The 9,027-nt window shown below is 40.4% G+C and overlaps 1 protein-coding gene and 1 long non-coding RNA gene across 6 annotated transcripts; one reads left to right on the top strand and one right to left on the bottom strand.

The window, feature by feature from the left end:
• The first annotated feature begins 3,825 nt into the window (after positions 1-3,825).
• Positions 3,826-7,192, top strand: LOC147519065 (uncharacterized). The gene is made up of 2 exons (XR_015211993.1): positions 3,826-5,221; positions 5,703-7,192. It is a non-coding gene; the product is annotated as an uncharacterized LOC147519065 (long non-coding RNA).
• LOC147519064 (large ribosomal subunit protein uL29c-like) lies at positions 6,218-8,609 on the bottom strand. 5 transcript variants are annotated; one of them, XM_086590727.1, is made up of 3 exons: positions 8,282-8,609; positions 7,281-7,482; positions 6,218-6,400 (listed from the first exon to the last, which is right to left on the bottom strand). In XM_086590727.1, exons 1-2 carry the CDS (start codon positions 8,588-8,590, stop codon positions 7,300-7,302), a joined length of 492 nt encoding a protein of 163 aa, XP_086446853.1. In that variant the 5' UTR covers positions 8,591-8,609; the 3' UTR covers positions 6,218-6,400; positions 7,281-7,299. The 5 variants fall into 5 exon arrangements, with proteins under 5 accessions (XP_086446853.1, XP_086446857.1, XP_086446854.1 ...); XM_086590731.1 differs by having other exon boundaries at positions 6,218-6,395; XM_086590728.1 differs by having other exon boundaries at positions 7,260-7,482; positions 8,282-8,600.
• Between the last annotated feature and the right edge of the window lie 418 nt (positions 8,610-9,027).

The following is a 9,027-nucleotide window of genomic DNA, read 5'->3' as shown; positions in this document are numbered from 1 at the left end:
CACAAAAGGGAGATGAAACAATCACGGACTAGAGGTCAGAATTAACCTTAGGATAAAATTTAACTGCCCCATCAGGCGTCATAGCTGGGGTATGGAGCTATTACCTTGTTAATTCTAAAACATGTTATGTACATAAACTTAATCTTGCCACTTGCACTACAAATGAAGTTGTGATCTCACACTATGAAACTGTGGGAGGTGGAGTAAGATTGGAAAGGCAAAATGAGATTGATTAATGACCTGCTGGGCATACCCAGAAATCCAGGCTAAAAGATGTTTATATGAACACGAAGAGAGAAAGTGTAGAGTATGTGAGTTTCAAAAGAACAAAAGTACAAATTTTTACTGCTTCACTGCTGTCTTTCGGCCGCGTCCTTCTCAGAAGAAACCTCAGCCACATCCACAGCTGTGGTAAGATCATCATCCACCTCAATCGGGGAGGTGACCGTGCTGGGAGTGGCTAGGGGAAGCACTGACGTAGCAGCCTCGGGAACAACCGGTGGTGGTCTGAAGTTTCAGTGTCAGGGATTGGAGGCAGAACGGAAGTAGACGACCGGCCGCAGTAAGCTCTTCGAGTTGTTGCTTAAGTTAACGGGCAATTTTCTTTTCAACTAGGCTTCGAAAGCGCTCCGCGGCCTCCTTCACAGCCTTGTCCACCGCAACCTGAGTGGCGAGCTTGTCCATCTCCTTTTGGCTTTCCATTTTGGAGGAGACCCCCGCTACATAATCGTGGTGCTTGTTGGAGCGCTTTTTGGGCCTTCACCGCCACAATTCGAAGATCGTCCCTGTCCTTCTCCAACTTAGCATACTTGGCTTTCCAGCCATCTGGGCCATGAATCTCCTTCTTCACAACGTCCAGAGATTCCAGGGTGTTGGTTAATCCGCGCACGACATAGCCAATGTCCAAACTCAGCTGAAGAGAAATACTTGTTAGCAAGAGTTAGCTGGGAAATATAAGGGGAAGAGGGAAGAAGAGCACACCTTTTCTCAACCTGTGTAAATAGATGCTCTGTGGGAGGCAAACGTGCCAGAATCGCCATATGCCTGGTCCCTGGGAAGATGAGAGCTGAAAAACAAGGACGCCACGACAGCTAGGTTGTCCAAGGCCGAGTCGCAAGTAGTTACATCGCGGTCTCTAGCCTTGAGTTGAGGGTGCCAGATTTCAACTGCACCAGAGGAAAGGGGGCCCAACGAGTGGGGGTCCTTCCAAGGGCCGCGCCTAATCAACATGTGTTTCTAAAGGGGTAAGAGGCGCGGTCCTGGCCTTTTTTGCTGGGGGGCTCTTGGCCGCAACTTCAATGGGCTCATCGCCATCTGAGTCACTTTCCTACAGTTTAAGTTTGTTGGTGGCCATGGTAGTGGAAGGAGTGGGAGAGGAAGGGTTGGCAAAATTGTCTTCCCAATCTGCCAAAGTGGAATATGAAGAGGGTGCGGTGTCAGGAGTGACAGTGTGGGATTGTGAGGTTGCGGTTCATTGGGAGACAGCTTGAGTGTGATAAATCTTGGTGGTGTATTTGAAGGACTTGTGGGCCTTGCTCTTCCTTTTATGGTGGGGGAAGGATTTGGGTTTTCTTTCTTTGGGTGGCGGTAGGCGATAGAGGGGACCTTGGTATTTACCGATGTTCTTTATGGAAGGATCAAGTAAGAGTGGGTTGCCTTTTCCGAGATCAATGCCAAGAACTTCACACTGGGCGCTACCCAAATCGCGGAGTCCTTGGAAAATTTCTGATGAAATGCCAGTGTAAATTTAGGATCGCGAATCAGGTTTCCAGCCTAAGTCACAAAAGAAAGACAAGTTAAAAACAAAGTTAGACAGATGTGCTGTGAACAAAAAAAGTTTTACGTACCACTTTTAAGGAAACTGAGATGCCTCAGAGAAACTTCCGAAGGAAGGTCTGCGAAAATAAAACTCCCAGACATATACAACAGATAATAATGTCACACCTTGTCAGAAGTTGTGATGTGGAGGACAAAAGACTTCTTCCGCGGACGAGTACAGAAGGACTGATAACCTACACTACCGAATTTAGTGCTCTTCTTTATATAATAATGAGCAATTATATCGCAGAGTTGGATTTTAGGAAAATGGGTTTTATTGTAATGATTCGCGGCATACATGACACGCCAGAAGTTACATATCCCTTGGCACGGCAGAATGTTGAAGTGATTGCATACCTCGACATCAAGAAGAGTTAAAGGAAACCGCAGTAGCGATTAGACAACCGGGCCGCGACTTTACCAAGTGAGAAAAATGGGTGACGCCAGGCACGTGCTCTAGGACCATGTCACTGGGGATGCTATAAGCAGCTTTAATGGCATTTAACTTAGGTCTACAGTGATATAACGGTGGGGGAGGAAGAGTAGCCTTCCTTCCATAAGTAGATGGTACAGCGGCAGGACTGGCAGAGCCAGAAGCTGGGGATTCAGATCTATCAGCGGTATGGCTGCTAGATCTGGTCGCAGAGGACTCTGACCCCTCGGATCTGGTGGCTGAGGTATCCACCGATTCCAATTCAGACATGATAACTCAAATACAAGAAGGAAAACTGAAATAACGAAGAGCGAACAAGCTACGAAGAGAAAAGATTGGGGAACAGTAACGAAATGATAACAGCAAGAATACAAAACGATGGGATAGAAAGGGAGGAGACAAACCTGAGTTGCAAGGCAGCAAAGGGCAACGGAGTAAGATAAAAGGGCACTCGAACGGAGCTAGAAGATCCCACGAAAATGAAGAACAGTAGAGGAGAATGGGAAAAGGCTAGATGATGAAATGACAAATGAAATGCTAGAATGGAGGGTTTTGGGGAAAGAGAAATGTTTGAGCGGGATTCTAAGAGACATGGGCAAAAAGGTAATCAATGAAAAAGGGACCAGGGGGAAGGTGATGCGTGGGGGCCTCGAAATTCGAAAAGACAGGTTCGATGCGTGTGCGTCTCTCCCACGTGGAAATAAAAACAGAACACATGCCAAGAATAGAAAGAGACAAGACAGAATAAAGAAGAGTGGTATACCGCGAAAGGAAATGGAAATGGAAAAATGGGTTGTCGGTCCCGTTGTATATCCGCGGATCATTGTTTGGACTGCTGACTTTTCATGGGACCGAGAGAGGGCATCTGTATAGGTCATACTCGTGACATGGGAGGTTATTGGTGGCAAGTGGGCCGGATGCGGTATAAGAGGGAGAAGACATGCTGCAGTGGATCATATTCTGCGGAACCCTAACCGCAAGGAAACCAACGCGGCACGTGGAGAGAGATGGACCGCTAGATGAAAGAGATATCAACGAATCACAAGAAGAAATTAGAAAGGAGAGAGATAGAAAGAAGAAGACGCCAGAAAGAAAGAGAGGAGAAAAAAGTGAGAGACGAGAGAGAGAAAAGAAAAACTAATAGATAGAATTTTAGAGTTGGTACTGTTATATAGGATCTTATTACATAGAATCTTAGTGGTTGTAATATCTGGTAATACAAATAGCGCCCAATATAATTAACTCATTTATAATCCACACTTTAAAATTACGAACTATAATCAATTAACTATAGCGACAATCCAATCTGTTGTCTAAACTTGGACTTAGAACTTATTATATTTATCCTCACAGGCTCAGACCAAAATGTTAATTATACAAACAACTATATAGGTTTTCATCAACTTACCTGTTTCATTGTCTTTTTAATTCTTTTTTGTTTCTTGGTCCATACTGACTTCAATTTTACCAGAAAAAGAAAATCTACAAGTGCTGTTTATTTTAGGCGAAAATTGTCTATAAAAAGTTTTTTAAATCTGTTCATATGGATTGTAAGATTGGTCATGTAATTTATAAGCTCAAACGTGAAGATCAAATGAGATGAAAAAAACTAACTCGCGTCTGATCGATATCCTTAATTCAAGTATGATCCCTCATATACAGCACGTTGAAAGCACAAAATAACACCTCTCAGTGTTTCGCACATAGTGCAATTCAAAGCTGATGTAGCTAAGCATGCGTCTAGACCACAAACTTTCGAGAGTATGGACCCTGTGCATCAAAAGACCATGCCGCCTGGTGTCTACTTCAGATTGAGCCCCCAGCAAAGCCCACAATAAAAAAGCTGGACCCTGTGCAGTAAAAGACCATATATTATCATTAATCTAACCCAAGTAACAGTCCCCAGGGCTCAATTGACCCAACCCCAAATTACAATTTCATGGCAACAAGGCCATCGAGGTGTATTCAAATGATGATTTTTTTTTTTTTTTTGTAATGAACCATCATAATAAAACTTAAATTTAGAGGAGTTCACAAACTTCACATTCATAATTTAGAGATACAATACATTTTGGAGAGGTCTCATGTCTTGATACCTGATCAATAGCCCACCTAACAAGCTCATGGGCCTTCACATTATTCAATTGAAGACTGAAAGAGTAGTAAAAAGTCAAAGCACTCCAATCTAGTTACTACTAATCTACAAGTTTATTTACCTAGTGTAATTTTCATAGCAAACCACTCAATCCACACATCTCCTGTACGAAGGGGTCGAAAAATGTCCGACACGGATGATAGCATGCATTTGGCATTCTCCCGGAGAAAAGAATGTGGAAGTGGCTCTTTCAACTTTCAACTGGTCATCTAGAATTCTAGAAATTGATGGTTCCAACTTCCAAGATCAGCTGTTCGATATTTTTTCGTTTTCCAAATTTTCTTTAACACAAAAAAAAAATTATTGCACAGCATGTTACCCATTTATCTAAGGAAACAGATAAGTTCGTTAGTAGTCGCATTAATAAAAGAGACTCCATTTACAGCAGTAGGAGAGTTAGTTCCCAACGACTTCCATTTACATGCAAAACGCCAAACTTCGAAAAGTTAAATTCCATTCCTATCCCCAGAAACTGCAAACATGATCAGTTCATACTTCTTTCCTTCCCTCCATCATCTTCACGCAAATCACACTTTCATTTTCCATTTGTAGGGCTGGTGTTTCATACTTCCATTGCAACAAATAGTCATGGCGAACGATGCAGTTCTTAGAACTTGTTTGGTGTGTTTGGGTGCGTTAGTGTTGTTGATTGGACTCTATACTTGTTCTTTCAAGAAAATGTTGGTTACTTATGCTTTTGGTCTTCTTGGCATTGGTGGTGTTTTGTTGCCTGATTGGGAATTCTTTGATCGTGATTTCTCGCAATGGGTTTACCCCATGTCCACTGATGATGCTCAGAAACCCAGATCCAATAGGTAATCTCTTTTTGCCTTTTGTTTAAAAAGTATGAAAGAGTACAAATTTGCATTTCTGCTTGGTATGTAGGATTTTGTGGTTGTTTACTTGTTTACGAAATTTGGATAGGGTTTAGCAAATATAGTCTTAATTTTCAAGAGTCAAGTTAGCATTCAATATATTCGAAGAACAGATTTTACTATGTCGAACAAAATAACCAACTAACAAATAGAGAGAGAGAGAGAGTAACATCTTTTACCTCCTCACCCATGATCACTGATTTAGAAATTAGAATGTGCTTGTAGACTGCAACCATGTCTGCTAAGGCTGTCAAATCTCCGATTATTCTACAAGAGATCTTCTGAGGAGACGGATTTCTGTGTATACCAAGAGTTGGCCTAGTAGCCATAAGGGTTTTGCAAGACTCTAATATATCTACTTCAATCTATCTAAGAAAGAATGCGATTACTGATTATTCTTTCTGAACATTTCTACGTGCAGGTTCAGGATCTACCCTATGAGACTGTTTTTGTACACCACAGTCTACAGCTTTGGTGTATACAAATGGTGGATGTTTGTGTTTAACTCATAAGCTCACACGCATTTAGAGGATGCAATATGAGATGATTTCAGGGTTAGACTAAGATACTTGATACTTACCTCAGAGCCAAATAGCCAATACATTTAATGGAAAAAATATAAATTTGTCAGCGGCCTTATTATCCATTTTAGAGAATGCTTTTTCAATGAATGATTGTTTGGTGTTCCAACATGTTTCTTTTCACTTCTCAAGATTAAACAGTGAAATGGTCTTATGATTATTGGTCGGCTCAAGTCATTATAGTTTCTGGTTTCATTTTCACTTATCTAAAAATGAGACCACTCTCACAACAGTATGGTTCTCACTTCTCAGAACCTAAAAGCTGGCCTGGAACAAATCCTTGACATTCCCATTAACATAACAGTTAACAGACCATGGGAATGCATGGTCCAGGATCAGAGGGTTGCAAGTTGGATTGTCTAAAAACTTTTATAGGACAGCATGTGGAAAAAGAACGTCAGAAATACAGACAAATAATGAATAAGAATAATCGATCAAAAGGCATTGTTTAGTTGCATCTGTCTCCTAAAACCTTTTCCTCTGCTCAAGTCTCAGTAATCTGATGTGCATCCTCGAGCTCACACTTTCCATTGCTGCCCTACACACATAAGAATGGCAGACTGTCTAAAGGATGGATGCTTGGTGTCAGGAGTATGGATATAGGAAATACACATTCGATGTCTTGAACATTTCCAATGGAGAATATCACATGCAAATATAATATATGAATCAAGGGCACTTGATTGATGTCTTTGACCTCTAACAACCAGGATTAGCAAATGCCAGATACATGGGGGCACTATCCACCCATACATTAGAATTTAAATATATGCGCTCATATATACAATCTAGCTTATAACATCTTGGAAACTAATCGACAAAGTTGACCAGAATATAGAAGAATATAGGATTGAGTTCCTACATCTGGCTTTCCTTCAGCCTGGGTTTACAAGGTAGAAATGCAGTAGAACAGTACAACTAGTGATACCATTCTTAACTGTATACATTAGGATTAATTTAATACTTTAATCGCACAGAAATTGGAAACTATCGGTATTTAGCGTCTACATTCTTGCCTCGGTTTGGCCTTTTCACTCTTTTCTGACAAAGCTTAATGCTGTTTGGTGCATCTAAGTATCTCTACGTATATTTTACTCTGGAGTATTATGCTTTCTTTTCTGTTGCCTATCAATTTTCACTTCTTACACTAAAAACTTATCTTTATTGAATGCATTCTTTTACTCCAGAGTCTTATGCTTTCTGTTATGTTGCTTATTAATTTTTACTTCTTACATTTCAAGAGTTGCATACAAACCTGAGTTAAGGTATTTGACATTAGACATGAAAAGTACTACATACATCCCCTTTTAATAGAATAATTCAGATCTCGAGATAACATGACTACTGATACCGTAACCCGACAACTTGAAGAGCTCTATTATAGTAATGATAAGTACCTAAAAGCAATCTATTCTTACAGAGTGAGGTTGGTCTGGATCAAGCAGTCTTCTCAGCTTCCGCTGCTGCTGCTGCTTTCTCCTCCTCTTGCATTTTCCTGAGAGATGGAGGTGGCCTGACAACAATGCTCTTCTTCCATTGGCGATCAAGCTTCCTTGACAACCTCTTTTTTATACCCTCCTCAAGCTCTCTTTCCCTTCTTACAGTCAACATTCGAGCAACCTATTTTAAAAATTAAAAGGATTATAAATGTTTTAATTTAAGCATAACCAAATGTTTGTGCAACAATGGAGCTATCATCTATTATTAGAAACTATCAGGTTTTAAAAACAACAAAAGATGCATACTGACAGAGTGACGGAGGACCCTTAAATGAGAGGATAAAATCGAAAGAAGAATTTTAAGCAAATTATTATAATACATCTGAACTACAAGGAATAAGTAAATAGATAGCATACGTGAACTGCGGGGAATTAGTCGCATTATCTCGGGACACCAAAACAAAAAGAATTCAAGTTTAGATACACCCTATGTCACTGACGCAACTACTGACATGCTCATTGTACTACAGATACATTCTTATCATAACAACGAAATACCAGCGTTTTTAGTAATGCTGTGTTGCTATAGTGAGGCTCTCTCTCACTCCCTTTGTACTGTCTCTACGTTTATTATATTTCAATAAAATTCACTTGTCAAAAAAAAAACGAAATACCAACATTAAGAGCAGCGGCCTTAGTATGGGGCGGCTTGTTACAACCAACTAATCGAATTCAGTAAAGGTTTTACTTCATCTAGGTTTTTCCCAGGAACCAATCTTGCTGAAGTCCTAGGTTGTGGAACTGATTTCTATGTTATCTTGACGTGACAGGTTTACCAGCAGAGTTACTCATGACACGATTTGGGTAAATAATACCTTCTATTTCTCTCTTAGTCAGTTACTCTAATCGATTTCTATCTTTTTCCTACATAATATTAACTTGTACTACAAATTGAAAAAGCACAAAAAAAAAAAAGTTACCCGTTTACGCATACGACCAAACTCACTATTCTTAAACTCCTCACGAGCTGATTTCTGCAAACGAAGCATCAAAAGTTCACCTTTAAGATCAATAATCTCCTCATTTATTTCTTCACTTGTTTTAGCTCGAATTCCCTTCAACTCTTCTTCTCTCTTTGCCATCATAACTACTGAAGATGATGAAGACGACTGGGTGCGAAGGTTGGGAATGCAAATGCGAATGCCACTGAAGGAAGAAGACTTAGGGGTAATTATGGAAAGGGATTTTGAAGCAAATGTAGTAGCTGTTGGCACGGTGAGACTCAACATCTTTTTTTTCAAAAAACTGAAGAGTGTTGTTGTTCAGTAGTGTTTTTGAGGATAATGCTCGTTCAAACTGTTTTGACTGAAATGCCCTCTCAATTTCTAGACAGGACAAATAAGAGAGCCCCATTTTTGTAAATTCATTTTTGCGTGTGGGGCGGGACAAGCCCGAAGCCCAAAGTCCGATTGAATCCGAACCAATAAGATAAGACTTAGAAAGATCTTTTAGATGAGATACTTTCCTGCAAGATCTTCGGAGACTCACATGTTGATGAAACCATCAAAAAAACACCAAACCAAATACCAAATCGGCCAAAATTTGGTTCCAAATTTTCGCCTTCAGTCTTTCAGCCAAATCTCAACCGCGGTTTTAAAAACCGTGCGGTTCAAAAGCGCGTGGGCTTGCTGCTACATGGGCGGTTTCTCAAAACTGCATGCTCTCA

Source organism: Coptis chinensis, chromosome 2 (genome assembly GCF_015680905.1).
Source record: "Coptis chinensis isolate HL-2020 chromosome 2, ASM1568090v1, whole genome shotgun sequence".
In the NCBI taxonomy this organism is placed as follows: Eukaryota; Viridiplantae; Streptophyta; class Magnoliopsida; order Ranunculales; family Ranunculaceae; genus Coptis; species Coptis chinensis.
This window is presented reverse-complemented; position numbering and strand designations above follow the sequence as displayed.